Raw genomic sequence first — 14710 nt, 5'->3', positions numbered from 1 at the left:
ACCGCCACCCCTGTCCTCAAAGATACTTCCGTGGATTTGGGGGACACACACAGGAGCAGGCGGGTCGGGAAAATAAGAGAAGTTGGGACGGGTGCTCCTGTCCCTGGGCTGGCTCTCCTCTTGGCTCTATACCTGGAGGAGGAATGAAGATCTTCCCTGATTTCCTAAGATTTCATAAGGCATCTATAAAGCCTTTCTTTATATTTATTGATACGAAGATGCAACATTGACCAAGCACTTGACCTAGGCAGGTGTTTCATGCCTACGTTTTCATTTACACCCCATACAACCTTGTGATCTGAGTACCGTCCCGGCTTCACACACCACAGGACACCTGAGATGCGCCAGCTCATCCGCGTTGGGACTGGGGTCCAGTCCCAGGGGTTTGGCTTAGGATTTGAGCTCTTAGCTGCTGGACGTAGAGACCCCGGCTTCCTTCCTCCCCGTGGCTCTCCTGGGCCCCGGGTCCCAGCTCCCGCTCCCACTTGGCTGGTTTGGGCAGCTCTCGGCCCAGGTGAGCCTGGAGTCTGAAGGGCTGGCAGACCTGGGGGAGGACGGGTAGAGCCTGAAGCTGCCCTCCCAGAAGGCTCGCCCCTCTGATAAGAACATTTTCTCTGTGATTTCTCATTTATTCCTGCAGGCACCCAGTGATGAGGAAGTGGCCTCGTCACTATGAATGGTTCTTTATGAAGATGAGGATAGAACATGTCTGGCTTCAGAAATGGTATGGAGGAGTGGCCGACATTTCTAGGGAGGAGTATTTCAAAGCAGTTCCAAGAAAGGCCTGATGGAGTCAGGAGAAAAGTCCTCCGTGTGTGTTGTGAAATGAAAACCTTTGAAGCCGTGCTGCTGGACAGCTGGTGCCTGCCGTCCCGTGGCTTGGGGCCCGTGGCAGCCTTCCCCTTCAGGTGGAACGAAAGGGGGTGCACAAGGAACCCCGAGGGCCTTGAGATTGAAGTGGTCATTTGCAAATCCCCAATTCACCCATATCTAGTCTTTGTTTATGTCGTAGCCAATCCAGACTTGCCTATTTGGGAATCATCTTAGGTTGTCAAATAACATGTCGGAACAGTTCCTATTCCTCTCCAGGAAAACAAATGATGCCTGTAAGTACAATGTGACTATTTTGTATTGTGATAGGATTTTTGTTACCTGTGCCAAAAGCGCTATTGGGGTCCTAACCACTGTGACCGCCAAGGCGCTGAACATGCCTCGTCGGCACCAGCTGTGTCTAGGGAGGGCCGAGGACCGGATGTCTGCGGTTCACTAGAAAGGCACGTCTGCAGGAATGCGGGGATGCCTGGGAGGCCTCGTCCCCACTGTCCCGTGGCAGGCAGTGTGAGAGCACGCGGAGCTTTTGCCCGCCCCGCTCTCCCCAGGAGGACTGCAGAGAAGGCCACTTCAGCATCAGGCTTCCAAGGCCCCTCTGCCAGTGCTCCTGGCAGAGGGTGCTCCCACCCATCCAAAAGAAGGACCTCCTTCTGACACGTGTAGAGGAGACTTCTGGAGTGGGGGAGAGGGAAGAGGGGAAGGTGGGAAAGAAGCAAAGGCCACGGGATGACAAGGAGGGGAAGAAGTCAGGGGTTGGCTGTGGGTCCGCCCCATGCCCAGCCCTGAGAAGTCACCTCATGGAAGGCCTACATCCAAGGAGACACAGCATCCGGGCCACCTGCAGACAGAGTACCGAGGCTCAGAGAGGTCCAGCCCACCTCCCAGGGTCAGAGTCCACCAACTCCCTGCACATCATGGAGGAAACAATACCTGGAAAAGGTCCCGTTTTCCTAACAAGACATAAGAGTTACTTGAATGCGCAGGTGGTCCTTGAATCAGGAAAATCAGTACTGCAAATGTATAGAGAATGATTAACCTGCCTGGAGATGATTTGCCACTACTTTCGAGGGGGAAAAAAACGGTCTCTGTAATTTGATTCTTGCTAGAGATTTTAATATTTTCTACAAACTCTATGGAGGAGTTCTGCTGGTATAGAAGGTAGTTATATATGTATCTAAAGTCTATGAATATCCAAGACCTCTTATAATTGAATTCTATAAATGAGTCCAGCAGAACCCAAGTTTTCTGTCTTTCTATAGTGGCTATAACCCATCTTTGGTGGGTTAGTTATGTTGTACAATTGAAAAACACATCACTATACATAGGAAATATACATTTTAAAAATAAAGAGTTACTCATGGTTTCATTTTTGTTTAACAAAATTTAGATAGTGAAAAGTTTTGAGTTGTCAGAGTATGTTTTTAAGTGCCTATTAGTAAAAACAAACTAAAATGCACTGAATTCTTGACTTACCACGAGCCAATTCTACAGAAGTTCCTAACAGTAGCCGTTCTAACACATGAGAGTAGAATATCTTTGATGACATTTCATATTTTCAGATTTTAAAATGACTGCTACCCCCAACTTAGAGGTGAAGGGGAAAAACTGGAAGAACAAACCACGTGTGCTCAAAAATACACCGCGAGTCAAACTCCAAACTCAGTTCACTGAGTCTCACTGCCTCCTGGTCCTGTCCTGCAGATGATTCCCATGCGAGGTCTGCTTCCATAATCAAGTCCCACTTATCTCACTAAAGGTCTCTGCTTCAAAGGACTTTGCAGTGTGTGTGTGTCTTTACAATCACTGACAAGTATTATCAGCTATATCCAAATTATAGGAAATAAAATCTGAACAAGTGGGATGATGATAAGAATAGAGAGGGAAATGCATATGTTCAAGTCGGTTGAACCCCATCCAGGACTGTAAGCTTCAGGAAATCTCTAGAAATTTACATGGATTAAATGTTAAAGGCTGTGCTATAAGTTCTAGATACTACGAAAAGGCAAGAAAAGGAAATAAAAAGCAACCAGACTGAAAAGGAAGAAATAAAATATTCCCTATTTACAGATGATGTGGTTGTCTATGTAGAAAGTCTCAAAGAATGTATTTTTTAAAAAACCTCATAGAACTAATAAGTGAGAATATCAAAGTCACAGGATACAAGGTCAACACACAAAATTCAATCACATTTATATATGCTCACAAGGAATATGTGGAAACCAAAATTAAAAACACAACACTATTTACGATCACGCCAAAGAAAATGAAATACTTAGGTATAAACTTAATAAAACATGCATAGGAGCTATATGTTGCTGAAAATCACTAAATGCCAATAAAAGACATCAAAGAAGACCTAGATAAATGAAGAAACATATTGTTTTCATGAACTAGAAAACTCAACATGGTAAAGATGTCAGTTTTCTCCAGACTGATTTATAGGTTTAATGCAATTCCTATCAAAACCTCAGCAAAGTTTTTGTAGACATAGACAAGTTTATTCTAGAACTTAAGTGGAAATACACAGACCCTAGATTAGCTAAAAACAATCCTGAAAAAGAATAATAAAGTAAGAGAAATCACTCTACCCAATATTAAGGCTTAGCTTATAGCTACAGTAATTTAAACAGTAGGGTTTTGGCAGAGGCATGGACATATAGAGCAACTGAACACAACAGAGAACCCAGAAAGAGACCCATGTAATTATAACCACTGATCTTTACAAAGGTACAAAAGTAGTCCAATGGGGAAATAATAGTCTTTTCATTACATGGTGCTAGAGCAAATAGGCAAATGAACTTTGACCTAAATCTCATACCTAATACAAAAATTAACTCAAAATGTAAATTTGCAATACTTTAAGGCAAAAAAAAAAAAAAAAAAATAGGAGAAAATCTTCAGGTCCTCCAAGTAAGCATAGAGTTCTTAGACTTGACACCAAAAGCCCAATCTATAAAAGGAAAACTTGATGAAAATTAGACTTCACCAAGATTTAAAACATTTGCTCTACAAAAATATCCTATTAAAAGGATGAAAAGACAAGCGACAGACTGGGAAAAAACACCGCAAACCACATATATGACAAAGGACTAGCATCTAAATCACACAAAGACATTTCAAAACTCAACAGCAAGAACCAAATAATTCAATCAGAAAAATGGAAGATGTGAACAGTTATTTCTCTGGAGAGGATATAAAAATGGCAAATAAGCACATGAAAAGATATTCAACATCATTAGCCATTAGGGAAATGCAAATTAAAACCACACGAGAGATCACTAGGCACCTCCCAAATTTGATAAAATAGAAAACAATGGCAACACCAAATGCTGGCCAGGATGCAGAGGAACTGGGTCATTCATACATTCTCATTTTACAGTGAGAATGTAAAACGGAGTAGCCACTCTGGAAAACAGTTTGGCACTTTCTTATGAAACTAAGCACGTAGCCACCATACAACCCAGTAATAGCACCCATGGGCATTTATCCCAGAGAAATGAAAACTGATTTTCACAAAAAAACCTGTACACAAATATCTGTAGCAGCTTTATTCATAATGGTCAAAAATGGTAAACAACCCACATGTCCTTTAATGGATGAATAGTGAAACAAATTTTAGTTCATCCACGCCACAGAATATTCCTCAGAAATAAAAAGGAACCGATGATTGATACAGTAACAATGTGAATGAGGGAATAGTGCTGAGTGAGAAAATCCAATCCCAAAAGATTACGTGCTGTGTGATTCCACTTATATAATATTTTTGAGTTGGCAAAATTATTGGAATGGGGAGGGAGGTACGAGCTGAAAGAACAGCAGGGGGATCCGTGGGGTGGTGGGCCTACTGAGTTAGTGTCCCCTCTTACCACTGGGGGGAGCTGGGAAAAGGGTAAGAGGGGTCTCTTTGCATTTTTCCCTTCAACTGCATGTGAACCTACGATGATCGCAGAATCAAAAGCTTAATTTTTTTAAAAAATCTTAAGACTCTGCTTAAATATCTCTTGTTGATTCCCGATAAAATGGGGGGCAGAGCTGTGTACCAAATCTTGGTAGAAATGAGGATGATGGCATTAGTTTTCTTCTGTTAACCCTTAATAGATGCATTTGTGGAAGAAATAGAAGACTACTAAAAAACGTTTCTAAAGGTATTCAACTTAATGTTGAATACAAATTAATAGGAATTCAATAAATATGCTGTATGGATTTTATGGGTGGCACTTAGCAGGGGAGGCATCTTCAAGTTTCTGACATAAGCCTGTTGAGTAAGTGATAGTTGTATGTAAGTATCCGAGATATTGATTCTCCACTGATGTGGAGAATAAAGAATGATATTTCCAATCCTCTTTCTCGGAAAGAATTGGTCTTTTGTTTCTGTGAATAAGCTAACTAAAATATGTCCTGGTCCCCACGTTTTTTAATTTATGATGATGTACCTATCCATGAAGTTGACATAGAAAGTATTATTCTGATGTTACTTGTTTCAGTATGCCTTGTAAATATTGACTCTTTAGGAAAAAAGAGATGCTTTTTGGTTAAAACGTATTTCTACTATTTTTTCAGAAACTCTGTATTTCACTTTTAATAATTGAACTATCAAGTACTGTTCTGAAAACAAAATATAATTTACTGATGTACATTTGACTGCTATAAAACAAATCAATTGTTTTAAAAATTGAAATGTGGTGAATTTATGATTTGTGCTCTGAAATGCATGAGGAATGTAAAATCTATTTTCAGTACTAGATATGTACTTACCAAAGACTATGTCATTACTGCCATGATTTCCATGCTCAAATAAATGAAATTACAAACTTTATATATAGTCCTTTTATGTTATAGTATGTGTCATTATTAGATTTCTAAGAAAATTGTTGCTATAACAATGAACCAGCAGTTAAATTTCAAATAGGAAGAAAGGAAGTAGCTTGATAACTTTTGCTAATAGGATTTTTTAAGGTATAACCAAGTAAAGTTGAACCTAATCTCCAAATTTTGAAAACGTGGAAGTAGCCATGCTCTGGGGTCCCCATTTTGGGCCCACTTGTTTCACCTAGAGTTCAGCACTAAGCCAACACCCGCCTGGCTCCACTGAGGGTCACCTGCCCAGCAGGTGCAGGGAATCCTCTCAGGGCCGTCCTGACGGAGACACACCTGCAAAGGCCGGCAGGCTGGCTCCGTGCCTTCTATGGACAGCCTTTTTCAGACAGCTTACGTTGAAACCTTCCACTCCTGAGGGTACATCCTAACCATGCTCATTCATTCATTCATTCATTCATTCAAAAGCACCTATTGAACACCGATTAAATGCCAGGTACCATTCTAGGAACTGGGAAGAAAGCAGTGAGCAAAACAAGAGCCCCTACTCTCATGCAGTTTGTGTTCCAGCTGGGGAGAGACTGACAATAAACATAATAAGTTTTATAGTAACATTAGGAGGTGGTAAGAGCAATGAAAAGCAAGAAAACATCAATCATCAATTTATTTGCATGTTCCTCAAGCTCCTGTAACACCTCTTAGGATGTGTTTCTTGTGGGGCTGCCTAGTCCCTCTTTCATTCTCAGAGGCTGATTGTCATTTCCAAGTTCGGGGGGCCCCTCACGATCACATAGAGACCGAAGGCACCCAAGCCTGGCACAGGGCATGAAGGTTAACCCGCAGCTGAGCTATCCCCAGACGTTTGCAGCTGAGATGACTTTGGGTTATGTCCTTCTCCAGGTACTTCCTTGGCCCTTTTCCAGGCCATCTTGCCAAGTTTCCCCAAATCACACATCTTTAGAACAAAATGATCCTGCCTGCCCCTTCCTCTGCCCCCTACCCAGGTGAAGGAGTTGGAGGACTGGGACAGACTGAAGCTGCCTCTTTCATAACCAAATAGTAAGAGAGAAAATAATCAGAGGCTACCTTCAGACATCGAAAGGTAAACAGAGAATTGGGCTCATTGTTAAGATACCAAACAGAATTAGGTCTTCGTTTTTCTTGGGCATGATGACTTTGTGGCATATTTGAAGCAAAACAGGCAACACACATTACTTGAAAACGTCACTTGTAATCATAAAAATTAATTAATTCATTAAAAGATTTCTTCTCAAAATGCTTTTCTGGGAAGGTTTTATTAAAAGATCAGGTTTAGAAAATCAAATCCATTTAAAGGCTGAACACCCGTTCTTTGGGAAAGAAGAGTGCGGTTTCAACAGCACAAGAATGTCTTACTATTGAAATATGAACGTTTCGTGAGGACTTGCTGTGCATCCCAGTGTGGCCAGTGCTTTGTGTGTATTGATTAGATTATTCCTCCCAATAACCTTATGCAGAGAGGGTAGCTCCTTCATGTCATATTACAGATCACCGTGATTGGATTTCTAGGAAAAAAAGATGCTTTTAGAGGGCATCACAGCTAAATGTCAAGCAGGGACAAAAGAATCAGTTTGGCAACTTTTGCTGCTACGATTCTTTAAGGCTCTGAGTCAAATGCAGTTAATTTACAGACTTCAGAATGCAGATGTGGCCACACTTGGGTGTCTCCACTCTTGAATTATCTGCCCATTTTAGCACAGTAATATCTAGAGCTCAGGGCTAGGAAAAGGGGACCTCACAGAGAGTGTGGCAAAAAATGACACGCCCGGGAGAGTGACTGCAGCTTTCACAGACCACCCACCCACACACTGACCTCTCAGTGATATCCTCATCCTCCACTTAGGGTGGCCAACTGGCCATGCTTGCCAAGGACATGGGACTTCCGATGCTAAAACGGGAAAAGTCCTGGCCAACTGAGATGTCGTGACCCACTCACGTCCCACCTCAGTGCCCTGGAGTGGGTCATCTCAGAAATGACCCGCCTCTGAAACCAGCAGTTCCGATCCTCCTTCGGCCACCCCCTCCTCTCCTTCCGGCCCCTCTCCGTTGGGGCCAGAGCATGGAGGTTCTTGGGCCCCAGCACCGGACTCACTGGGTCAAGAAAGTGAAGACAACATGATGGCTCTGCAGGAGATGACAGTTCAAGTCCCCACCCTCATGAAGCTTAGGTTTTGTGACCAATAAGTCAACAAACGTTTACGCCACAGGTCATGGGATTGCTGTGAAATTGTATTAAAATGACCTGAGAAGTGATTGCAAATGGAAGCAGGTTCTGCCCCAAGTTTGCTGCTCCGTGCGATTTATTTACCTGCTGAACTGCGAGCTGCCGGCACCACCAGTACAGTGACCAGGTCGAGGGTGCACAACACAGGTAAAGGTGGAGGAGACCACAGCCTTCAGAGTCCGTCGGCCGAGCCCAAGGAAGGCAGAGGTCATGGGAGCAGGGCTGACAAGGCAACCAGGGCACCCCTGAAGCCATGACAGGAGGCGCTGGGTGCGCCAAGCCGCGCAGCCCAGCACGGGCCCTGGAGCCGCAGGTCAGGGTGACTCGGGGTCACCTGCCTCGACCTGACGCTCACAGGTGTGGCGTTGGCACGGGCATTTGAGGCCTCCGAGGCCTGGTGGCCGTGGTCCTCATCAAGAGTGTGTCCCTGGGGCAGGCGTCAAGTCGTCTACATCAGATCCCGGGGGAGCTCCTGGTCATCACTTGTTCCAAAAAGTTGTTTTCCTCCATCTGTTTACATTCTGATTGTGGTCAACGCGTTTGCCGTGTTTTGGGGATTCAAGGCCCTTTATAGCATTTCAAGGCACGACACCAGGTGCGGCGGGGCAGTCCTAGGGCCACCTGCCATCTTTCCCGGGACCCACATATCCATCCTGAGCTCGCGCCAGGTACCGGAGCACAGTCCGTCCCTAGGAGACGGGAACTGCAGGTGTCCTCATGCCCTGCCCGGAGCTCAAGGACGCAGTGGCTGAAGACAGCCCGACCCGGGGGATTGTCGGGGGCCTCAGCATGCCCCCTTCCCCCCCCACCCCGTGGACCTGCAGGGAGTGGGTTCCTAGCCTGTGGCCATGGGAACCCAGCAGAGGGGGCTGCGCGTGGCCACGTCCCCGCCCGGGAGCAGGACCACTAGCTCTGGCGCCCCACGGCCACTCTGAGGCCGCCCCTGCTCTGCCTCTCCTCTGTGGGGTGGGCCAGCGTCTCTCCAGGTGCCTCTCCTGCCTCCCACCACGAATCTGCAGAGGTCCTGCCCTGTCCCTTCCTCGTGTCGCCCCCGGGCAAAATCCCAGCCCTGGGGAAATCAGCCGAATGCACCATGGAATCAGAGAAGACACCACGGCCACCGGCGCCAGCCCCTCGGAGCCCACACGGCCGCCTGGGCCCGCTCCGCCGCCGTCCAGGCGCCCCCACCCGCCGGGCTTGGCCCCGCACCCATGCCCCCTCCCTCGCAGTGGACCCTTGCTGCCCAGAGAAGTGAGAGGTCTTCGGGGGCCACCCCTCGGCCCCGCGGGGGGCCCCCCAGCCCCAGCCCTCGCCCCCCCCAGTTTGCGGGTTTCTCGGGCTCGGCCCAGATGCAGACATGAACGAGTCCAGCCCCCCCAGACAGAAGCCGGGGCACAAAAGGGGGGACGGGGGACTTGGGGGATTTCTTAGAGGGACTAAGATGCCGCGCTCCGGGACGAGGCTGGGGAAGGAGGAAAGGAAGTGGGGGGAGGCTGCTGCGGGCGCCGCCGGCGGGCTCCAGGGGTCTCAGGGCCTCAGGGTGCGGCCACACAGCGCCCCTGCCCAGCCGTGTCCAGAGCGCGGTGGTCAGAGGGCGGAGGCCGCGCTGAGCCTGCAGGATGAACGGCCGCCGCCACCAGGGAGGCGCGGGTGGGGGTCTGGGGCCACAGGTCATGGGAGAGGCTGAGGTGGGGCCGCAGAGCTGACCCTGAGGGGGCACGTTCTGAGCAGAGCAGAAGACCGCGAGCCCATGGGGGCAGGGCCTTTCTCCCCTCTTTTTTTTTTAAAGATTTATTTTTTATTTATTTCTCTCCCCCCACCCTGGTTGTCTGTTCTCTGTGTCTATTTGCTGCGTCTTCTTTGTCCACTTCTGTTGTTGTCAGCAGCATGGGAATCTGTGTTTCTTTTTGTTGCATCATCTTGCTGTGTCAGCTCTCCGTGTGTGTGGCACCATTCCTGGGCAGGCTGCACTTTCTTTCGCGCTGGGCGGCTCTCCTTATGGGGCGCACTCCTTGAGCATGGGGCTCCCTACACGGGGGACACCCCTGCGTGGCACGGCGCTCCTTGCGCGCATCAGCACTGCGCATGGGCCAGCTCCACACGGGTCAAGGAGGCCCGGGGTTTGAACCGCGGACCTCCCGTGTGGTAGGCGGACGCCCTAACCACTGGGCCAAGTCCGCTTCCCTGTCTCCTCTTACTGGGCAGGGGAGGCATGAGCTCACAGGCACAGGGCGTTTGTCTCCTCTTACTGGGGCTTCCTGGTCTGTAAAGACAGCACGAAGAGCCTTCCAGAATGCGCCGGCAGGTCCTCAGCTTTGGGAGTTTGGAATATTTCCTTAACGCTGGTTCCTCTCCTTTTCCTGGCGCAGTTATGGGCAGCGCCTGACCCGCGGCCAGGGTGAGGGAGTGGAGGCGGAGGGGCCCTCGGTCCCACGTTGTGGAGGATCAGCCCCGTCTCAGGGCCCCAGGCCTGCCCCAAGGGAGCAGCCTCGGGCGCCTTCCGCCAGCCGCTTCCTTTCTCCCTCCTTTCGCTCCCTCTACCCTCCCTGCCCCTGGCACCCAGGTCTTCCAGGGCCTGGCCCGCTCCCAGGAAAACTGTTCCTGACAAACTTAGGGGCTTCCAAACCTGGCGGCGTGTCCCTACAGCTGTGACAAAGAACCACGGTGCCACCTCGTGGCTCTTCCTGGGAACGCCAGGAGTCCAGGCTGGAGGGAGTGCGTGGGCCCAGGGGCCACCTTTCATGAAGGACCCGCGGGGACAGGCAGGCACACCAAACTCTCCTCTTTGAAAATATGCAGGCATTTTCCATACATAACAGACAGGATAGATACACAAATATTTTGTGACAGTTAGGGCCGTTGAAATTTTTTAAAAAATTATTTCTGGCAGTTACTATAACTGAACTCCTGCTGTGAACTAGGTGTTTTCCACACATCACCGCGTTTATTCCCTGCGTCAGCCCTGCAAGGAAGACAAGGCCTCCAGTTTTCACCTGGGAATCCTGACGCTCAGCGAGTTCCCAGACCTGGAGTCCAGGGGTCCCAATGTCACGGAGGAGGCCGAGCAGGTTTTAAACCCAGGACGGTGGGAGTCCAGCCTCCTCTCCCTGCACCCGCTGTTTTGGAGGGACAGAAGGACCGGGTGAGATCTATTGTTCTCAGGTCTCAGGGCCCGGTGCGTGCTGCCCCTCGACTGGCCGCTAAGGCCCCTCCATAACTGCTTCCGGCAGATGGTGAGATCGCAGGTCACTGCGTGTTCACTGTGCCAGGCTCTGTGTCAGCCTCACAACAACCTGTGAGCTGGGTCTTAGTCTCTAACTGCCCATCGAGAAAACCTGCCCAGGGTCAGCAGCGAATGCCCTGGGCAGACGAGCCACGAGTCTTGCTCAGGCTTCTATATGTGTTTTTCAGTATCCAATTTTGATTCAAATTTTCATTTTGATTCAACAATATTTAAGAGAACAATAACTCAAGTGTGGGCTCATGGACCCCATCCCCAGCAGTGGGCGAGCAGTCCCTCTGCTTCTCCTTTTGATATTTGCTTTTCCAGTCCTTCCAACATCTTGTAGCTAATTCCCTGCATTAAACCCCTCTTTACTTGAAGTACGTGAAGTTTCTTTTTACCTGACTAGACACTGGCTGATAAACCTTTTAGCATAAAATAAACTTTTATAGCATTCCTTAGTTTCTCATAGAATGGAGGCATTTGTTCAATAGTAAAGGGATCTCACATATCCTACGTTGTCATGTGATGTCTCGATTACCTCTAAAACTGCACTCTGGATCTACTTTACATGTGTACCATTTTTCTATAGATACTTAGGAATGTTTTATGTAGTTGACCTCAAAGTGTTTGGGAACAATAAAACAGTATACTTTTTTTTTTCAAACATAGCAATTATTTTTTGGTATTCATCTGTGCTGTAAAAGATTCTGCAGCATAAGTAGTGATTTTTAAAAGCCCAAATAATTCTCTCTCCGCTATAATGAAAAGGTAAAAATCAGCTCAGTCTGAGATAGTAGAAACCTGCCCAGCTATCAAACTGGGTGGCAGAAAAAAAAAAAAAAAAAAACAGAGCCAGCTATGAAGTTAATAAGAAACAATATTTCTTCCAAGGTCAAGCTCCAACTGTAAAATGTCGCTTAAAACAAACCAACCAACCTTTGGAATGACTTTTGCTTTCCTTCTCAGTGAGAAACCTTGTTCTCTAAAATCGTGGATTGTCAGAAACTTTGCCATTTGGGATCTCGTCAGTGAGAATGAAACATTCCTCTTCTCCAGACACAACAGCTCTCGGCACTTTGTGGTCTCCAGGGGAACAGGGCCCTGGTCCACTCTGTGGTCCCCACTTGTCTGTGGCTGGCTCTGGCCAGCAGCCCTGCTCTGCCTTGAGGCTTGCAATACCTCCTTCCACAAGGCTCCACGTGCTTCTGCCGGCCTGGCCGAGCCGCAAGGCCAGGTGGTCAAGCAGAGCGCCCGCGGCCTCCGCAGCCACACCTGCCCTTGCAGGTGCAGCCACAGCCGACCCGCGCCAGGCGCAGGCCCTCAGGTGGTGGAGCGCGCACTTGGGACGATCAGCTCTGTGAGCGATGGGAACCTTGTCTTAAATGTTTCGTGTAGAAAAACGGTGAAGGAATAAGACCCATTCATGGGTGTCCTGGCACACTAATATGTCACCGTTTATCTAGAGGTTACACTGCTCCGCTCAGTAACAGAGTCTGAGCCTAGAAGAAGCCAAGAAGGGCCTGGAGGCTTCTGCGCAGCCGAGAGCCCCGGCATCAAACGCTGGGACAGCCCTCGGCAGATGTCAGCCCACTCTGGCCCTCGGTGACTACCAGCGTCCCATCCAGTTCTAAAGCCTCTGACTGGGTGAGTCACTCCCGAATGCAGCCCCTCGTTCATCACCATGTGAGCAAATGTGTGGTTATGGCTTAGTCGAGGAGGAAAAGTGTAGCAGCTGAAAGCGGTGCCATCGGGCTTGACCTTGCTGGAAGAGAAGGGCTTGCCCTGGGCAGTCAGAGGCTGCCACAGTGCCTGCTCCTGAATCCTCCTAAATTCTCTTCTTTAGACCCAGGTCATTGCTCTAAAAGCATTGCTAGTACCAGGCACAAAGTTGTGTGGAGTAAAGAGAGGGAATGAGTCAAAACAACCCGACCTTTGTCATTGCACAGTGTAGTAGTTTGATATTATTGATGAGTTCCAAAAAGAAATATTGGATTATGTTTGTAAACTGATCTTTTCCTCTGGGCATATGAGATTACATTGGATTGATTACTTGATTGCTTCATCAAGTTAACCTCTTGTGTCAGTAGGGCGTTGAGTCCCTGCCCTTTGGTGGGTGCGGACTTTTCGGAGTCGGGTATCGGGAATGAAAGACAAAGAGAGATTGGGATCAGGGGATCTGAGAGCATTGAAGCCTCAAGCTCATCAGACAAGTTTATTAATCTCAGGGGCTTCTTTATATACTCCAAGCAATCATGAGAACCAGCAACTATCCCAGCTAACTATTCCCATTACCTCAACTTGTGTAACACAATGGATCAAAATCTACGATTATAATTCAAAGTACAAAATTTCAATGTTCTATTATGTTGTTGAGAAAACATACCCATAAATCTTTTTTTAAAATTTTTTTAGTACACTTTTTTTTAAATTTTTATTTTATTTTATTTATTTCTCTCCCCTTCCCCCTCCCACCCCATTGTCTGTTCTTTGTGTCTATTTGCTGCATCTTCTTTGTCCACTTCTGTTGTCGTGAGCGGCACGGGACTCTGTATCTCTTTTTGTTACATCATCTTGCTGCATCAGCTCTCCGTGTGTGCAGCGCCATTCCTGGGCAGGCTGCACTTTCTTTCATGCTGGGTGGCTCTCCTTATGGGGCACACTCCTTGCACGTGGGTCTTCCTAGTGCATGGGGCTCCCCTACACGGGGGACACCCCTGCGTGGCACAGCACTCCTTGCATGCATCAGCACTGCACATGGGCCAGCTCCATATGGGTCAAGGAGACCCGGGGTTTGAACTGCAGACCTCCCATGTGGTAGGCAGATGCCCTAACCACTGGGCCAAGTCCACCGCCCTATACCCATAAATCTTGTTGCCCAAGTTGTCCCGTTCTACCTAGTCCATGTTCCACCTGAATGTACACATCTCCTTGCTAGATTTATGACCTGCACATATAGCTATGGAGACAGCATGACTCGGTGGCCAAGGAAGTAACTTGCTTCCATGGAAACAACATGCCTTTGTTTCCCACATTTTCCCCTTTTTGTTTTAATCAGGGTGGCTGTGCATGTTTTAGGTTGCCCTCCTCTGAGAGTCTTACCCATCATTGACTACCACCCAAGCACACTGATCATGGGGATCTCATTGCAAGGTTTTTGCAAGTACCAAATTATTGGCTTGTCCCATAGCATTCACATGGTGCAGTCTTTGGCAAACTCCTCGTCCCAGGCAGGCAGCAACAATGAGCAAAAAGATTAACACAGAGTCCTATTCCTAATGCTGATAAAAAATGTTGAGATTTCCACCAATTTACTGGATTAAATTTATTGAAATGAGAAATCAAATCATTAAAGATATCCTTATAATCAGCTACATAAATCTGATTATGAGACATTTCTAATATCTTTTTCTGTAATTCTTCTATTTCTAATGACATATTACTCTTATGACCTATCGAATGATTTTTAGTCTTTTCCCAGTTAAACATAGAATTATTATAAGCAAGCGGAGTAATACAAAAATTACTCTCATTCCAATCACAATTTAATCCTCTAAGTAAATTTAAGTTATATACTT

General features: G+C 47.3%; 1 protein-coding gene across 1 annotated transcript in view; it reads left to right on the top strand.

Moving 5' to 3' along the window:
- CREG2 (cellular repressor of E1A stimulated genes 2) overlaps positions 1 to 5647 on the top strand; it is a 43986-nt gene extending 38339 nt beyond the window's left edge. The window contains exon 4 of the mRNA XM_004471760.4: positions 641 to 5647. Coding sequence (XP_004471817.1) covers positions 641 to 788 — 148 coding nt within the window. The 3' untranslated portion in view covers positions 789 to 5647. The remainder of the gene's footprint in view (positions 1 to 640) is intronic.
- Positions 5648 to 14710: the final 9063 nt, after the last annotated feature.

This window comes from Dasypus novemcinctus, chromosome 17 (genome assembly GCF_030445035.2).
Source record: "Dasypus novemcinctus isolate mDasNov1 chromosome 17, mDasNov1.1.hap2, whole genome shotgun sequence".
In the NCBI taxonomy this organism is placed as follows: domain Eukaryota; kingdom Metazoa; phylum Chordata; class Mammalia; order Cingulata; family Dasypodidae; genus Dasypus; species Dasypus novemcinctus.
Note: the sequence above shows the minus strand (reverse complement) of the source record. Positions and strands in the feature narration are given on the sequence as shown.